General features: G+C 39.8%; 1 protein-coding gene across 1 annotated transcript; it reads left to right on the top strand.

Annotated features, from left to right (window-relative positions):
* Nucleotides 1-2389: 2389 nt before the first annotated feature.
* Nucleotides 2390-16179, top strand: LOC309416907 (DNA excision repair protein ERCC-5-like; the record flags this gene model as incomplete). The annotated part of the gene is made up of 15 exons (XM_082014288.1): nucleotides 2390-2477; nucleotides 3097-3272; nucleotides 3789-3904; nucleotides 4007-4099; nucleotides 4895-4955; nucleotides 6068-6211; nucleotides 7132-7339; nucleotides 7607-8557; nucleotides 8963-9195; nucleotides 9575-9694; nucleotides 10339-10552; nucleotides 11819-11963; nucleotides 13026-13227; nucleotides 14125-14208; nucleotides 15539-16179. The coding sequence occupies 15 exons, from the start codon at nucleotides 2390-2392 to the stop codon at nucleotides 16091-16093; spliced, it is 3390 nt and encodes a 1129-aa protein (XP_081870414.1). The 3' UTR covers nucleotides 16094-16179.
* Nucleotides 16180-19406: the final 3227 nt, after the last annotated feature.

Genomic DNA, 19406 nt, shown 5'->3' with positions numbered 1-19406 from the left:
TGTACTTTTTTGCAATCAAAAGTAAATATACAGCAAAATCAATCATTTCTTTTGAAATAATTGTGCTATGTCCCGATCCATGAAAACAAAAGAGCAGATAGAAATTAGTCAATGTAATAAACAGACGTCATTAAAAATACTTAGTGAAAGTATGAAAAGCATGAAAATTTATTATATAACTTTATAAAAAGGGTTATTCTGCAAATGGTGTAAGGATAAAAGCAAACATTGCCTCCTTTTTCAACACTCCATTTTATTAAGGCTGCCCATATCCAGTGAAAAGAAGAAAAAAAAAATCACTTAAGTTAGAAAACCTTGTCAGATTTACACAGTGAATGTAGATTGTCAGTTTAGTTCCCAGTAGAATTCTGCCAGTCAGATAATCATATTTTGTCAAGTAGGTCTGAGTTTCTTTTCCCTTAGCTGGATGCCTGTTTTAGACTGGGAGGAATTGCCTGTGGCAGGGAAAGTTTGAGGACGGGCTGCCTTTAGTGCTTTTGCTCTGTGGGTGCAGGGGCTGAACTCTTATCCTGGAGCCTCCTGAGAGCACGGACATGCTCAACGCAAGCTTGTGAAATTCAGTATTAAAAAGCTGCATTTACCATTAGCCAAATGAGCTAGCTGAACACTGTGTTCCGTTGGCAGTTCTTTTCTTTACTGTCATTTTTCTGCTGCTCTTTTAATTTTGTATGAAGGGGAAGCAAGTGCCGAAAACTGCTGGCAGCCCTGATGATATTATATACCTCTCAGCCAGCAAGCAATTCAAGCTTTTTAAGGTGTCCATGTGCAGTCACTTTTTCTTTTTCCCCTGAATTTGAAATTTATCCAATTGTTTGCCCAAACACATCTCAACAGTTGTAACTTTCTGTGTACAAATGTTCATACCTGCTCAAGGATTCATTTTTTGACCTAAAAAGATTTGTCATGGAATGCGGGGGTTTTATAGGTTGCTGCTTTTGTTAACCAAAAATGGGAGACTTTTAGACTTTTGTTCATTCAATAAAATTTGTTTTCTATTTTGTTGTTTGCTTTTCATTTGTCTTGGGAATGGTGACCCTATGTTTAGCAAAGATTTTCAGGAAAGCGGGTAAACGAAGGATCAGAATTGCAAGCTCTGCTTAGCAAAGTAATCCTAGAGGTAGGATCTCTTTGCTCGTAAGCCTGTGCAGCTTCTATGACTTAACCTCTAATATTTCACTTCCCAAATTCTGCAGGCTGATGACTGAACAAACCCCATACGTTTTGAAAATGTAGGTATTTTCCAGATGAACTATTTTTCAGACTTTATTTTTGCAAGCTGAATTTGGGCTGAGGGCTCAAATCTTTTTAGCGCACTTGAGCTGTGTTCTTTAGGGTACTTCAGGCTGAAATGGGTTACAGAAGTGAGGCCCAGGGAGTCCGCTGCTGTTCTTATAATAGGCGGGTGGTGATGGACTTCACCGTCACGGTCACTTTGTTTTGCTCTTAGCTCGCAGACTCGCGCCTCCTGTAGTAGGCGGCATCTTTAGTTCTTCCAGTGTTAGCGGAGGGCAGATGCGCGTCCGTGGGGGAAAAAAAAGAAAAGGGGGGGCGGGGAAATGGTGTGGGTTTTTTTTACTTTTTGCGACGTCGTGTTCGGTACCTCAGCCCAGCAGCATCCCTGCCTCAGCTGCCAGCGCGCCGCTGCGCTCCCTCCGCCCGGGATGCCCGGCCGGCGGCCGCCGGGGTCCCCCGGGGCGGGCAGCCGGAGCCGGCTGGATGCCGTCGGGGCCTGTGAGGGGCGAGCGGGGCCGGTCCGGGCCCCGGCTCCGCCCCGCGAACTGCACTTCCCGGCGGGCAGCGGGGCCGGGTGAGGGAAGCGCGTGCGCACGCTGACGCCGGGAGGCCGCGGGGCGGGAGCGGCGCAGTGAGGGGTTTCGCGGCCTGGGGCGGCGGGGCCGCGTCACCCGCCGCAGGTGAGCCCCGCTCCGACGGACACTCCGCCTTCCCCTTCCCTCCCTCGGGCCTTCCCCGGCCGCCGCCGTCCCGCAGAGCGCTTCAGCATGTCCTCGGGGCGGGGGGCGGCTGGCTAGGACCGTGGCGGTCTCTGCAGGGACTAGAGCTGAGGCTGCCTTCGAGCTGTCTGCTGGCCGGCCGGCGAGCAGCTCTAGCGCGGCGCTTGCTCGGATATTTTTTTTTTTTTTTTTTTTTTTAAAGGTTTTTGACATAGTGAAAGCTGAGGGAATCGTCCGGAACCGGCCCGAGCGGCTGCCGGGGCGGCGGGGCGCCCTCCCCAGCCCAGCCCGCCTCGTTACTTCTGTCTGCAGTAATAACGCATCCTCGCTAATAAAGCATGATTGCCTCGTCATGGGGTAATTCCTTCTTCTGTTCCTTATAGATTCTTCTCTCTCAAAGTAGCCGAGAAAGCACAATGGGAGTTCAAGGACTTTGGAAACTGCTCGAATGCGCTGGGAGACCTATAAACCCAGAAATGCTTGAAGGAAAAATTCTTGCTGTTGGTATCCTTTAAAAGTAAAGCTGAGGAACCAAGTTTGCGAGGAAGGTTGTTTCATTTACTTCTACGTGATCTATTTGGGTTAACTTTTTTTAAACAAATCTAAATGACAACAATATTTTGATAAGTTGATTTTATGCTGTAGAATATGTGGAATACTAAGCTCTTTTTTTTTTAATCTTTTAGAAAAGAGACTTTTTAAATTGGTACCCTTACGCAAATGTTGAGCTGTAGGATTTTGTGCCTTATAAATAAAGGTGTTCCTTTCAGTAGGACTATAAGACGAAAAAAAGTTTAAATACTTTTGCGTCAACTTTCCTATCATATATCATTGGTTAAATGCCGGAAAGATGTGGAAAGAAATTACCCTACATGTATTTTTGAAGATAACTGGGGAGCTGCTACTTACTGCGCAGTTGTTTCAACTCTGCTTTTTGTCCAGGGTGACAGGGGCAAGAATTTATTCTTCTCCAAAGTTCACAGGTATTTGGATAACCTTGGCTTCAATAAGTCAAGCCTGGAATAGTGTACAAAAGCCACTGGGTCAAATATGTGTACTTTATAGAAACTATTAATATGGTATATGTGTTAGCACGTTTTTTTCCTCTTAATGTTTCTTTAAGATATCAGTATTTGGTTGAACCAAGCAATAAAGGGAGCCAGAGATCATGGTGGTAATTCCATACAAAATGCTCACCTTCTCACTCTGTTTCATCGACTCTGCAAGTTACTGTTCTTCCGAATTCGGCCTGTTTTTGTTTTTGATGGAGAGGCACCACTTCTGAAGAGACAAACCTTGGTAAATACCTTTGCTGAGTCATTGCAATGCAAAATAGGATGTAAGTCTGTTGATACTAAGTAGCTGTTTTCAATTTCCTTCTTATTCAGCTTTTAATTCTGAGCCATGAGGATGGAGGGCTTGAAGTGCACAGCTGTGCAGGTGTTCTGTGCAATCGCAGTCTTGGTTAGCTGTTGGAGCATGCAGCATCTCCCTTTTGATATATTGGGGTTTGATTTGTGTAGAAACCAGATTGCAGAGAGGCAGGTGATGGCATAAATCCTGGGTCTTGCTCCAGAACGAATGTGAATGCAACTTTTGCAAGCATTTGTACCCAGAAGCTGAAAACTGTTCCCGAGGTCTGCAGAGGAAACTGACATAGAGAGATTTAGAGGATCTGAAGGCTGTGTCCCCACTGATGCGGGATGAGTTAGGAGTTGCTCATAGACTCAGCACACAGAATTGTAACAGTAATTCACTGGATGCGTATCTTCAGCATCCAGCAAAATCTCGTTGGTGTTAATATTATTTTCACAGGCTAAGCGAAGACAAAGAAAGGAAGTTGCCATCAGTGATTCCAGGAAAACTACAGAGAAACTCCTGAAAACATTTTTGAAGAGACAAGTTATCAAAACTGCTCTTACAGGCAAAAGGCAAGAATAAAATTAATTTTCCCCTTGTTTATTAGTGGCCAAAAGTTTTTATGTAGCTATTAATCACTGGTTTTGTGGTTGTGTTTTTTTGCTTTCCTTAAGCAATGAAGTTTTGCCCAGTATTACACAAGTTCGAAGAGAAGAAATTGATGATATGTATGTATTGCCTTCTTTAGAGAAAGAAGAGAAGAACAGGTAGGTAGAATTAAGAAAAATAGCTTAAATGGCTATAATAAAATCAGATAAATATGTAAAGCACTTTTTTTTGATGCTGCTTTGACCCATGAGACTCCATAATATATAAAGTATATTTCTTTGTTTTATTTCAGTTTCTTTTTGGAGAGTTTGGTTTATAGCTCTGGATACAGAAGCCTTCTAGTTGTTTGTGGGAAAGTAACAGAAGAAGCTCTCAGCCCACAGATTAAATTTCTACAATGGATTCATGCTTAGGGATGAAAGTGCCACCTCAGTCTCTGTGGCCATATCTGTATGACTAAATGGAACTGATTGTTCAAGTTTGGGTAGCTGGTGTGTGGCAGATTCCAGTTTGCATCCCCTCATTCAGTAGCATAGATGTGTTCAGCAGTAGTAGGCTTTGTATGTAGTTATCAAACTGGTGACACCTTAAATAACAGTAAGTGGGACTGTGGAGCTATCAGTTAGATTACTCTTTGCACATCTTACACATACTTTTATATACTTTAAATGCTGGCCAAATAAGAATCAGGTAATGATTAAAACAGCAACAGTTGTCTCAATCTAGTTTTAACTGATGTAAGTCTGCCTTCTTGCTTTCTGTTCAAATCTTTTGACTTGTGTATGTATTATATGTGTATGTATATGCCTGTATATATGTGTGTACTTTGAAGTTGTGTGTGAATTTTTGTACTTACTGGTGCAGGGATGACTAATGTCCTTTTGCTTAAAATAGGAACTTTATTTTCCTAGGTAAATATCTACATCTTTTTTTTTCCTCTTTGTGATTTTTAGCTCAGAGGAGGAAGATGAAAAAGAATGGGAAGTGAGAATGAGCCAAAAAAAGATGTTGCAGGTAAGTGCATCCTCATTGCCCTGTTGCTGTGAACAATCCTTTCATCCATGTGGTGTGCTTAAAAGTCAAAAAGGTTAAAAAAAAAAAAAAAAAAAGGTGTTTGGACATATAGGTCTTACTATAGCATTACTGATCAAGCAAACAAATTAATTTTCAGTACTCTATAAATTCCTACTAATGAAGAAATACAAATGTAATTTTCTGTACTGGAATACAGCAGAATAGGAATTTCTTATGGTTTGTGGTTGGTTTTTTTTTTTTTTTCCTTTTGACTACTTTCTCTGGACATGTGAAGAAGAAATTGTTTTTTATAGTGATATAAGGGAAATGTATACATTTGTGTACATGTGTATGTACATATAAGACAGCATATTTATTAAAATTCCCATGCTTCTCCAAATATGGATTGATGTTGAAGCACTTCAGTCCTTGAGTTTTCACAGATAAATTCTGTATTCACTTTGATGTGCTGATCTCTTGGAAAAAGGAGAGAAGAAATATATAACCTAAGAAGGCGGCATAATGAATAATAAAATTATTTCTGCTTTCATCAAAGTAAAAAAAAAAAAAAGAAAAAAGAAAAAACTTGGAAATACTGTTTATCTTTGAAGTAGTTCACATTCAGGAGAACCTCTTTGGAAGGGTAAAATCAGACAAGCTGGGGCTATAGGAACTGTTTCTGTGATTTATACTAAATACCTTTTTGTAAACAGAATAAAACCAATTTTCTCTGTATAGCGTGCATCAACAATTATGTGCTTTATTTTATTAGGTAGTAGTTCCTTTTTTTTTTCCCCTTAACTGCTTTCACAGAATCACAGAATCATTAAGGTTGGAAAAGACCTTTAAGATCATCAACCCCACACCACCATGCCCACTAAACCGTGTCGTGAAGTGCCACGTCTACACGTTTTTTGAACACTTCCAGTGATGGTGACTCCGCCACCTCCCTGGGAAGCTTGTGCCAATGTTTGACCTTTGTTTCTTCACAGTATTGGAAGTTGCAACAAAGGTTTTGTGGGGGGTTGTTTGCAAGGATGCTTTAAATATTTTATTGTTCTTGCTGTGCTGTAATATAAAGTAGATATTTATGTTGTTTTCTGTTTTTATAGGAAGAGTTATGTGAAAATCCTCATTCTGTAGATATTGAATCAGAAGATTTCAACAAGCTGCCTCCAGAAATAAAACATGAGATCTTGACTGATATGAAAGAATTTACAAAGCGAAAAAGAACATTATTTGAAGCAATGCCAGAGGTAATATTTATATTAGTTTTCAAGCCATAAGAATAGAACTATTGCCATTAATGCAGATGAAGACTACATAAGAGTATCACATCTGGAAAGCTTTACTGCCAGGCCTATTTAATAAGAGATGTTACACTGAGGGGGGAAAAAACAGCCAATGAGACTTTTAACAGTCTTCCTGTGTGTCTATTCAGAGTTGTACCTCTTGATTTCCACAAAAATTGGCAGAGCTAATTCAGTTTGGAAAGAATGGAAAAAATCATGCTGTGTCTCCTGCCTCATCAGCATTAGACCCAAGATTTCAATTGCAAGAGCATAATACTGGTGTGGATAAACCGGGCAGAATGAATGCAGCTTGAATTCCAAACCCTCAGGTTGTTAGGGGAGCTGGCAGCTGGGAAAAGGCTTTTGTGGCTTAGGCAGATGTACTGAAGCCATTCTGAGACAAATGAAGAATCATGTAGTGCCACTTCTACAATAGATTTTCAGAGCACAGTTAGATTTTAGAAGTACAACATATGTCGGATCAAGTGATAGCTTAAGCCCAAGTGTAAGCTAAGAACCATCATCTTTTAAGATGGTTTTAACCATCCGTATGTGGATTCTGTTATTAATTGCATTGTTTTTAAGATGGGGACCAGCTCCGTTAGCCAGATAAGTTTTGTTGGTCATATCATTGAGATCTCGTCATGTTTAGCCAGCATTCAGAACTTCTTAATGGTACCTTTTAGAATTGTGTGTTACTGGGCTAGTGTTGCTGTCACTTGGGAGTGCAGCAGTCAGTAAAAGACAAATGTTACTTGCTTAAATGAAACTCCTAAAAGGCTTTCCGGAGCGTGGTAAATAAACTTACTTGAAAGGTGCAGCTAGTGGCATTTTATTTAAATTGACTTGGTTGGTTGTTTTGTTGTTTTGTTTTGTTTTTTAAGGAGTCCAATGACTTTTCCCAGTACCAGCTTAGGGGTTTGCTTAAGAAAAGCAACCTCAATCGGTGCATAGAAAATGTACAAAAAGAATTGAATCAACAGCACTCGGGTGAAATCCAAACACAATATGAAAATGAAGGTGGTTTTGTGAAAGAAGTGGAATCTAGGAGGGTAGTCTCTGAAGATACTTCTCACTATATCCTAATAAAGGGTATGTCAGGTCTTAATTTTATAAAACCTCTTGTTTGGTGTGTGCAGTCTGCAGCTGTCAGTTTTAAGAAAAAACTGAATATTGTTTACAGGTGCATGTAACCAGTACTTTGTATGAAATGTGCATTACTGTTAGACATAATTAACTGTGATCTGTAAATGTGTAGAACTGGTTTGTTAATCTTTATATAATGATGTTCATTACGTAAAATGGAATGTTAGTATAAAGCCATTTTTTACTTTAAAAAAATAAAAAAATTTCTTTCAGGTATTCAGGCAAAAGAAGCTACAAATAGAGACTTGGAAACTACTGCAGGACCCTCATCAAAAATGCTTGAATTTACTAAATTGAATAAAAGCAATGAATCTCCTGCTAATGCAAAGCTGGCTGCATCTGACAAGTTGCAGATGGAGAAAGATAACAATGTGATGACAGCACCACCCTCTCCTCGGACTTTGCATGCGATCCAGGCAGCTATGGTAGGAAGCAGCTCAGAAGAAGAAGTGGGGGATGAAGATACAGGACAACTGAACGTGGACCAATCTGTAACAGAGGAAGGCAGTGTGTCTCCAGGGTCACTACAGGCAATTCAGCAAGCTTTGAGTGATGGTTATAAAAGGGAGGAAGTTGTTGCTGTTAGAACTGATGGAGTGCTACCAGAAAGATCAGAAGTCAAGGATTTTCTGCTTAGTAGCTCAGATGAGGAAGATCAGATTCCTGAAGTTAAGGAGGGAAAAAACCCCCCTACATCTACAATTTATTCGTCAAACCAAGTGATTACGCAAGATGCTGAATTTGAACAAGAGAGTCAGGAGTTCAAAAAAAATCCTGTTACGCTCCTGGATGCCAGTATATCCAGAGCTGAAAATTATTCCTGTATTGATAATACTACAAAAGGCAAAGAAGATGTAGACAAAGAAGAAAATGGTTCTAAAACAGACGTAAATTATTTGGGAGATAAGGATATAAACTTGTGCACGCAGAAGCCCAGCTGTTCCCCTGTACAAATTAGTATAGGGGCTTTAGTTCATGCTGAAACAACAGACCTTTCTAAACATGAGGAAAATGTGAAAATTTCTGAAAATACAGAGGAGATAATTTCACAAACAGAAGAGAATGTGTCTGAGGTACAAAAGGATATTATACTTTTTCCAGAAGCAAAAGGTCCTGAGGAGGAAAGAGAAGGGTTATCACAATCTGAAGACAGTGATTCTGATGGTATGTGCTTTTTAGTTGTGTAAAAAGATAAGAAAATGGGACCATATTGTATTTGTAGTCAGTTAAAGTTAACTTCTCCTACTAAGAAATGCTTTAAAATACATCTATTCCTATGTATGTAGGAGGTGGGGAGGAAATCTGATCTATGTTTTTCCCCTTGGTGTTATGTTTTATCATTGAAACCTGAGTATACAATACAGAGAACCAGGAAAGCATGCTGTTGTATACATTGAACTTAACTGGTGTATTGATGGTCAACCACTTGGCTTCTGTAATTTCACAATCCTTATATCTACTTACTGCATATAGGGAAAAAAAAAAATCACTGCCCAAGTTAAAAACGCATACAAATACTTCTTTTTAAACAAGCAGCAGGAAATTGAAATCTTTATTTTCCTTTAATAGGAAGCTTTATTGAAGTGGATACTGAAATCAGTAATGAGTCTGAGTTTCCTACTAAATATGATCAAAAACTGAGTGATGAAACAGCACTTCCAGAAATGGAGACGGACAGACATGATACCGTCACACAGGACTTGCTGAAGGAGTCTGATGAAGTGCAGTTGGCAAATGATCAGGATGTTGAAAGAGAAGATGATGGTAAAGATGCAGCGGATGAGTGGCAAGACGTCAGTTTGGTAACTCCTTGTTCTTTGTTCTGAGCTAGTAATGAGGTGCTGTGTCCCCAAGCAGTTTTTAAGGAAAACTATTTGACAACTTCTTACTGATTTGTTGCTCTCTCATATATGTATTTAATTCTATGGGAACTTACTTTTCTTTAAAGATGATGGTTAACCGTAATCTCTCTGAAATCAGAGGGAAACGTCAAGGTTTTAGTGTTTCGATAAATAGACCTACCTCTGGTCTTACAATTTACTTCATTAGAGAAGCTATGACAACCTCAAAGTGTGGATTAATGGAACGTATACTACTAGAATAATTATAGTCGGAGACTTACTGCTTTACTTAAGTGTACCTGAATTGTTGAAATGATTAAAATCTCGGTTTATTTTTCAGGAAGAACTAGAAGAATTAGAAAATGACCTTTCTGCTGAGCAGAATATGCTTCAGGCTCAAAAACAGCAGCAGGAACGTGTTGCTGCTTCTGTAACAGGACAGATGTTCTTGGAAAGCCAGGTAGTATTTGTTGAGTCATTTTGATTGGATATAGGATGATGTGGTTTCTCCCTCCACCTCAGTCAAACATTTTCTCAAAAGCTGTTTGTAATTTTGCTTAACTATAGGTAGGGGATATTTAATTGAGGTTAAATAATATATTCCATAAAAGCAAATTGTGTAAAATGTGTCAAAATACATGTATATCAGAACACCATCCAAAGGGTGGCTAGTCTGCCCACTGTTTCCTACTTGATATGAATGTTTCTCATGTGCTTTCATACTATTTTCTGAGCGAAGGTGATGACTGATTTTTTTGTTTTATTTGTGCCACTTTATTTCACAGAGCCCACATAATTGCAATGCATGGACTTTGTGTTAAAGTAGTGGTTATGGAAAGCACAATACTTAAGTATGCTTGTGTAATTAAGATAGCAGATTCTCAAACTGTGTAGTAATAATGTGATCAAGTAGTACCTGACTTATGTGGCACTATCTGCCTGAGTAAGTGGGATTTGCCCCTTGACTTAACTATGCTTGGTGCTTTTTAGCGGAAATTAAGATTTGCTATTAAATACCTCCCAAGTGTGAATCTAGCAGTTCCGAGTCAAGCAGAAGTTCATTTTTCAGATGAAACACGAAGTCTATTTCTCTCCTTCCTACAGGAGCTTCTCCATCTGTTTGGCATTCCATATATTGAAGCTCCGATGGAGGCAGAGGCACAGTGTGCTATATTGGACCTTACTGATCAGACCTCTGGGACAATCACTGATGATAGTGATGTTTGGTTATTTGGTGCACGACATGTTTATAAAAATTTCTTCAGTCAAAACAAATATGTGGAATATTATCAGTACGTTGATTTTCAAAACCAGCTAGGTAAGCCTCAGGTATTTGTTTGTTAAATACAGTCTTTAATAAGGCAGTGCTGCCATGTATCTTTCTGAAGTTGTATTTGCTACAGAATTTTGTGTGTCTGTTATTACAATGCCTGTTATTTGGAGAGGCTCTAAAGACATTCAGTTGGGTTGCTGTTTTTATTACCAGATGGCCCCTCTGAATTTGCAGCTCTGAGTTACGCTTGCATTTAATACACTGAGTTAATGTGATGATCATCAAAGCTGAGGTATGAACTACTGTACCAGTTTCTGGGTAAATGTCTGCATGACTTTTCTGACATAAAATTATGGGAAAAATATATTCTGAATTGAATCTATTTACGTATGCTACTGTAGCTTAATTGGAAAGGATTGCTGTAAAAGCATATGTGTGTTTTTTTAGTTGTTGTTAATGTAATAAACCAGAGCTTCTATTTATTTGTGAAAAATAGTCACTGTTGGTCTTCATGTCACATTCCTCTGCAGTCCTGTACTACTTCTCCTTTTCCATGCATTGCAGAACTCTTCTTTCTTGGCAGTTGATGGATATCCTGGCTGGCCTGCTGATGGTCTTGCTTTGTATGCTTAGACACACATCCCTCCTTTTCTCCACTGATTTTTAAAAAAAAATTTTGTATTACTATTTTTAAAATCTAAACTCCTGAGGCTAGTCACTGAAAGTCAGTCTGGTTGCCTCAGATCTTACAGCATACCAGGTAGAAGTGGCTAGCTGAGTTCCTTCTTTCTAGTTGTTTCACGGGCTCTTTTGGTCTACTTAGTAACTGCACTAGCACAGAGCAAATGGCTTCCAGTTTGGGAACACTTTTAAGAAGGAGAGGCATTGATATGACGGACTAGCATTCAAAACTGCGGATCTGAATGTTTTTATTTCTGATTTGTGAGTTATTCAGGTCAGCATTAGATGAGAAAAGGAGAGTAACTGGAGAAATAAATGTAAAATAATATCTCTTAGCTTTTAGAAATCCAGAATTTTCTAATGGTCTTTACATTGTAACATTTTAATTTTGGCAAGATGTATTTGCCAAGTGAGCACAACTGCTGGTGCTTGAGCTAGCAGTAGCATATTGACACTGCTCCAGAATATAACTTAGCAAATTCTGATGTTGAATTAAATGCAATTTAATTGTTAATGCCTTTGTGTTCCTTTTGTTTTTTTGCCTTTCAGATAATACATTATTTTTTAATTTGTAAGAGAACAGATGCTGAATCCACTGATTTTGTTTGGTTTGCACACTTTCTTTTACAGGGTTGGATCGAAGCAAGTTAATTAATTTGGCATACTTGCTTGGAAGTGACTACACTGAGGGCATCCCAAATGTTGGCTTTGTAACAGCGATGGAGATTTTAAACGAATTTCCTGGACATGGATTGGAACCTCTCTTAAAATTTGCGTATGATTTATCATATTTTGCTTTTTTGTCTCTCCATAATGTATTAGTGAATATACTTTTCTGCTGCTTAAGCATACTCCAAAACATATGACCATCATTAAGGAGACTAAATTAACTGTAAAATATGTGACTTTGTTATATCACTATTTGAAATGGCACGTAAATAAGGTGACATGTTGATACAGCAATTACAGTGAGACTAACGAAGACAATAGAACAGCTGTAGAACTGTGCGACTGCCTCTGAGTTCATTGCAGAGCTGGATCCGTAGTGGAGTGGAGGTTGTTTCTCCCTGAGTTTGTGAGAAGGTGCTGTAGCTTGTTCGTAGAGAAAAAGAGACTTGAGTGAGGAATGGATGACCTGGAGAGAGACAGACAGGTAGGCTGTGGGGAAGAACAAGACTTGAACTGAAAGAGGGCAGATTTAGACTAGATACAGGGAAGAAATTTTTCCCAATGAGGGTGGTAAAACACTGGCACAGGTTGCCCAGAGAGGTGGTAGATGCCCCATCCCTGGCAACGTTCAGGGTCAGGTTGGACAGGACTCTGAGCAAGCTGCTCTAGTTGAAGGTGTCCTTGCTCATAGCAGGAAGGTTGGACTAAGTGACCTTTAAAAGTCCCTTCCAACCCAAAACTTTCTATGATTCTATGATTTGAAGAGGGCCAAGCCAGTTATATTCGCAACGGCAAGGATGCTTAGAAGTTTTGTTTTGTTATTTTAATAAAAAACCCTCCAAAAGCGATCATTAGGTGTGGAACATCCTTCCCAAGTGAGGCTGAATTTAAGGCCGCCTGAATTTAGAGGCTTCTGGCGGCTTATGGGGAATCTAGGTGATGTTTGCTACTGTGGCTTACAGTGGCTGCGTTTACTGTATATATTTTGTCTTTTCTACTTTCAGATTATATGTCCCTTTGGCCATTTTTATTTGGAAATTTCCTACCTCATTTCATGTAGTTACCGAAGTAGGGAGATTAATTAAGGCTATTGAAATTAGCATGGTGGCTCTTGATATTCCAAATTATATTTTATGGAGGCAAATGAATACTTTTCTCTGTTTTTCAGTGAGTGGTGGAATGAGGCTCAGAAGAACAAGAAAGTGAGACCTGATCCACATGATACCAAAGTCAAGAAGAAGCTGCAGGAGCTGCAGCTTTCTTCAGGTTTCCCAAATCCAGCAGTGGCAGAAGCATACCTGAAGCCTGTGGTGGATGAGACGAGGGGTTCGTTCACCTGGGGGAAGCCTGATGTAGAGCAGATCAGAGAATATCCTTTTACTGTATGGCAGGACTTGTTAGATAAAGTGCTCAGATGAAAGTTCATAAGGCTCGGTCGGTAATGGAGTGTCAAATTCTTAACATCTTGTTGGTGTGCGGTGCCCCTGGCCCTGACTGCTTGTGCTCTCCTGCAATGATACCAGCTCCATAATGGAAGGGAATGCGGCTACACGTGTGTGGCACTCAGGGCTGTTCTGCCCTCAGAGAGCGGGCTGCTTCACCTCGGGTGCAAGGGGAGCCTCGTAGCTTGACTGACTAGTTCGTTGTGGTGTTATGTTTCTTTCATTGTGCTGTACCTCTTTCTAGACAGAGTGGGACTGCATGCTCCTGATGTGTGCTTGCTGTCTTTCACAAGTATGTTTCAAAACATAGTCAGAAATGGTGGTTCAGTCTGCGCTTTACCCTTAGTTATTTGCTGCATTTCTTGCAATAGTGCCTGTTGTTCCCATCTGTTGCAGCTTAAGCTGCAGTGAATTGTTGAAAAGTTGATAGCAATGCATGCGGAGCTAATAGTGTGTTAAACAGTAAATAAAACTACCAGTGTGCACAAGTGTAAAAATAAGGTATTTTTTTCTTATGGTGGTACTGTGTAACCAAAGTGATCTCTGTCTTCACTGAGACACGCTTTTGCAAATGATGATATTAGAGAAGAGGTTCTGTTACTGATAGGGTTGTAACAGTGTGAGTAAGATACATAGTGTAATACTGGAACCATCCACATAAGTCAGCTGTAGTAACTTAGAGTAGTTTCTCTGGTTTTGTAGTAGGAAAAAACCTCAAAGTAGAGTCACTTTCCACCAGGCATCGTTTATTTGAGCAATTTTCAGTTTATGTGTTTACAAAATACTAGTAATAGCCATTTGTAAATGTCCTTAACATTCTGCACATTCTGTCAAGACCACTTTGGCTGGACTAGGACAAAGATAGATGGAATCCTTTTACCTGTGATAAAACAGCTGAACTTGCAGCAGGTGAAGTATAAAACTATAGTTTAAGGGTAACTGGAAAACTGAGAGAGAAGCATTTTAGAATGTACAGCAAGGCTTTGACCTAAAGTATATTTCTCAGAAACTGAGATTTGTCCATATTTTTTTTTAATCTTACTATATATATTTTTTTTAAAAGTCATTAAACTTCTCTAGACTTCATTTCGGTATGATTTGGGTGTGCTGTGAGGCACTCTACGTAATTTCAATTGTTGGTTTCAAATTTTGTTATCTGTCAAGCACCTATCTCAAGTCCAGATTGTTGTTCTGGATGTATCTGAAACTACAGGTACCTCAAGTCCCTTTAGTACTTTTAAAAGATGGTGTGCTGTCTCTAAGAATGATTTATGAAAATGCCCTGAAAATTTTGGTGAAGTGAGACTGACCATTTGGTACCATCCGTATCCTTTGAGGAGAAGTGCAGCCTGAACCATTGAGCAAGTGCCCATTAATAATACTACTCTAATTTCTGAAGAAATGTGCTGTCAACTTTAATAAAACTTAAAAGTGAATAGTGGTGCGTGCTGTGATACCTTCAAAGTCAGTTGTAAAACTGATCACCTAAGGTCAGGTTCTTTTCTCCTTTTGCCTTGAGCAAGATAGATATATATTCTAAATCAGTCTTCTAGGTTCTCTCTGTCATTCAAAGGAGTGAAAGGTACCAAAACTTGTAGTTAGGTCCATAAACTTTCAGGTTGACTGGAACATCCTTTGGAAGCATCTGTCTCTCTAGACAATTGTAGAGGGAATAGGGAGGACTAGCTTAGTCTATACAGCAAGCCTAGCTGTGGTTGAATAACACAGACCCATTGTGTGTTACTACTACTTCTACTATTAAGTCTTCACGCTGTATCAGCATGTGTTACAATGAACTTGTGTCAGATGACCGCATTTTGTTGCACTAGCATATGCAAATGTAAGGTGCACTTAGAACATTTGCTTAGTAAACATTCTGTTGTTTTAACAGCTTGAAGCTAAGGATGTGTTTGTGAGGACATACTTAAGAGCAGTACAGAGATTTTCTGTATTAGGGTTGAAAATAGCAACATATGTCTAATCAGCAGCACAATGTTTATAAAATTTCACTGGAGTTTATTATTTAGTTTCTGTAAAGGTTCTTGTTGCATAGTTTATAATAAAGTATAGGTATTACCGTAGTAATGCATCTTACTGCTCACATCTATTTGGATGCATACTAATTTCATTAGGCCTTTGTCCTGCTTTAATTTGGAATGTTTTCTAGTATAGCTGAGGTAACAACTGGATTCCCATCACAAAAACATCCAAGGGTGTTTCTCTGTTTTATTTTTGATAGACTCAGCTTCGAATTGATTCATTCTTCAGACTAGCACAGCATGAAAAACAAGCTATTAAAAGTCAGAGACTACGCAGAGCTGTGACTTGTCTGAAGAGAAAGGAAAAAGAAGCAGCTGATGAAATTCGGGAGGCCACTGCTGTTACACAGATTGAACTTAAACAGCATGAGGAAAGGAAGGGGAAAAGTACTGCAGGCTGTGCAAATCATCAAGCTGTGGCAACAGAAGTCCAAAGCGGAAAGAGAAGAAAACATTCAGATTCCAGAAAAGAACATTTATATGGAGGTGGTTTTATTGGGAATTTGCATCTTTCAGAAACTTCTAGTGACTCCTCAGTAGACGAATTGGACAGCAGAGATTTAGGCAAGAGAAGAAGGAGGAAAAATGTCTCTGCAATGGAGGCAGCGGACCATGAAGAGAAAAAGGAGTGCAGTAGCTCAAGTGGTGAAGATGAAGAACTGGGAAACGTAGTCATGGTGACTGCCAAACCTGTGTTTGAGGGCAGAAAAAAGAAATCACAGAGTAAGGGGGGAAGAAAAAAGAAGAAGTCTTAAAGAAAAAGTGTCTTTAAAAAGAAAGACTGTGTGCCCATGGTTTTTATGACTTAAGCTTTGTAAATATTCTACAGAATTTTTTGATAATTAATAAATTATCCCTGTTTGTCATGTATTTGTCATGCATTTCATGTCCAGAAGTTAAATAGGAGGGATTATAAATGATGAAAAAAATTACTTTAGCACATTTACTTATAAAGACCTAGATTGGACTTGATAGAAGTTTTCTGGTTTGAGTTTTTTAAACTTGAGCCAAAACGTGATGCCCATTAATTTGCATTTTGAGGTGAGATAGCTGTTAAAATACCACAGGCAATCTGTTGCTTCCTTAACTTCAGCCTTAAATTTTGAAAGCCACTTGAATTATTTCTGGGTGCTGAGAGAAGGCAAATCAGTGCAGTTAGTGTTGTTTTCCTTACTCCCTTCACTATGCCTCTCAAAAGTTTTGTGATGTGGTGATGTTGCTTATTGAGCCTTTCATGAGACAATGTAAGCCCTTGTAAATCTCAGAAAATCATACAGTACAGTAGTTCTTGTACAATCTGAGGTACCTTAATTTTTTTTTGTTCTGAATGTAAATGTCGTGTTTCTGAACTTGGAGTTATGTGACCATGTTCAAAAGTGATGTTCAGAGTTGCAGCACTGGTGTTGGAGTGATCTGTTAGAGAAACAATGTTTTGGGCTCAGACTTGCCCCCCCCCCCCCCTTACCTCTCTGATTGTACAATTTATTTATAGCTTCTGTAGATTAAGGTGGAAAAGCACTGAATGCTGCCAGTCATACTTATGTTCTTATATTACATTTTAGGCCTTCTTGCTTCTTTTGTCTTCTCATTTAATATTTATACTTCATTTCTCTTTGTTTCACTGTTTGAAAGTCCAAGTCCAAACAATTCAGTTTCGTATGAAACATTAGCCTCCCCTAAAAGGATGAAGGGCTGAGGTGAAGTGGGTAGGATTTGGCCCCTATGGCTGCAGAGAGTCATACTTCATGTACAGTGTTTACTGGGCAAAAACTATCCCTTTTGATATTACTTTCGTATCATATTTTCAGCAAATTCTCAGCTTGGACAGCCAGTTTACAGCAGTGTTTTGTAAATCACTCATTACTATTAACTGAATTTTGCTTTAAAAGTGTAGATTGGGTCTTGGTGATCGTTTGACTGTTTCTAAATGTAGAAGAGCTCCTACTAATTTCTACCAAGTATGGTAAAGTTACAGAGACCTTCAGTTCTCTGTAGGGCTTGGTTAGTATTTTTGTACCATAATTTATTATTTTTCCTCACCACCTAGAAACCCCGACTGAGGTTGAAGTCTAATTTTGCTAAAAACTATGTAGAGAGACAGTACCTGTCCTGAATTGATTGCAGTCTAAGCAAGAGAAGTCTTAAAGAACCTGTTATTTGTTCCCATGGCAGAAAGTGGTTGTGATCTGTTGAGCAGGTGTACATCTTGTATATGCAGAAGAGGAGAGGCATATGTATATTTATGCCCGGTGACACCTGTCTCATGGGGTGAAGTGGGCTAGGATTTTGGGGGTGGTGTAGGTAACCTGGTTATGGCTCTGCCTTCCAACGTGAGTGCGTGTGTATACACCCCTGCCCCTTGGTGAATTGTCCGCTGGGCTTGCAAGACCTCTTTGCCTCTGAAGAACGACATTTAGCTCTTCGGTTCCTTTTTAGTAACCGTGAGCGGTTAGTAACTCTGTGCCACTGTCTTATTTCTGCAAAAAATACTCCCAAGTTGGTTACTTTGTTGGTTGGAGCTCCCTTGACTGGGTGCCTACTGCCCTTACGAAACCTGCTCCCTTACGTAAGGGGCGCGGTGCCCGCCTTGTGTCCGGGCCGCAGCTGTCGGGATTTAGTATCGCCTCTGCCGCGGGGATGTCGGCGAGGCGCGGGGCACGCTTCTGCCGGGGACTGCCTGGCAGGGAAACGGCCCGGCGGAGGGGGGCTTCTGTGTCGGAGAACCCTCTTTGGAAAGCTGCGGGAGGTTCAGGTAACCTTGGCTGACACGCAGTGGGTGCCCCCGGGATTGCACTCGCCCGTGGCTTTTAAGTCACTCTGTATCGTGTACTTTAAACGGCGTCACTCGGCAGCTGAGGGGTTTTGCACCGGTGGGTCGCTTGCAGCGCTCCTGAATTCGCATGTTAAAGTCAGACAGGTTGTCGTGTGGTTCAGCGTACCTCAAAGGATATTTTTAGGAGGGGGGGAAAAAAATGTAGAGGACCACAAAATGCAAAGGTTTTCCCTTTTAGGGTGATTTTATAGTACAAGGTTGCTTGTCCTTCAGAATGCGAAGGGACTGTTTATTAACCTGTTATTTTAATCTTCTAATGGGAAGAAAATGTGTCTCTTTTATACTTCTGAGGTAGATGACAAGCTGATGCATGTCTGACTGCTTAATGTCCCAGCCATTTAGAATGCTCCTTGTTACTCTGCAGGTGCATGCAAGGACTTTGAATCCCATTCAAAGAATCTCTCTTCCGTTCCCCATGTGAAGAGGTTTCTGTTGCGAAGTTCATAGACGGACGTAAATGCAACAGCAGTATTTTTGTTCTACGAGTTACAGCAACGTGTAGAAGCCCCCTAAGTTATTTTTCACCTTCAAATAGGTTAATGGCTGCTGGTGCTGTGCTAGTAAACATTAAGCCTGTATGCCTTTTGTAGGGTGAAGTCAGGAGCATATGATGCGCCCGTTCTAACAAGACAGGGCTGTTCTGTCCTGTCCTCGTGTCTGAAGCCTTGAGAGGAAAACCTGCGAAGGCTCAAAGCGTGAGGAAGTTTTCTCAATATCTGTTGTATGTTTTTACTTGGGTTGCTTTCTTCTTTTTTCTTTTTTTTTTTTTTTTTTTTTACTAGCTAGAGTTACTCTTTCACCCATTGCCTTATTTAATTGCATCCCTGTTGGGTGTTTAGACGTTATTAACTGTATGCTGCCCGTAACCATTCCTGCAAAAATCAGTCAAATTTCCATATAACAGTGCTAGAGCTTTAAAAATTGTCAGAGCACTGATTGTTTTTTGTTTTATTTTTTTTCCTGTAAATTCAATTTTTTTCTGTTTGTGAAATATCAAGAATTGGAGACTATTGGTTGTCTGTCTGCTTTTCTGTAGACAGCTGAAAATTGTTTTGTCCTCTGTCATACTTTTCCTATTACTTTTTTCTCCTGAGTCTGCATGTTCTGTGTCTGTTTATATATGCGCATAACACTTTCTGTTCTGCATGTTGCCTGTAGCTCCTGCTTCCTACTTATTCTCAGGTGCAACCTTTACAAATAGATGGTTTCCTTTCCGTCCAAGCCAATTAATTCAA

The sequence above is a fragment of the Phaethon aethereus genome (assembly GCF_964289735.1).
Source record: "Phaethon aethereus genome assembly, chromosome: 1".
NCBI lineage: Eukaryota > Metazoa > Chordata > Aves > Phaethontiformes > Phaethontidae > Phaethon > Phaethon aethereus.
The sequence above is the reverse complement of the archived record's forward strand: the minus strand, read 5'-3'. Positions and strand labels throughout refer to the sequence as shown.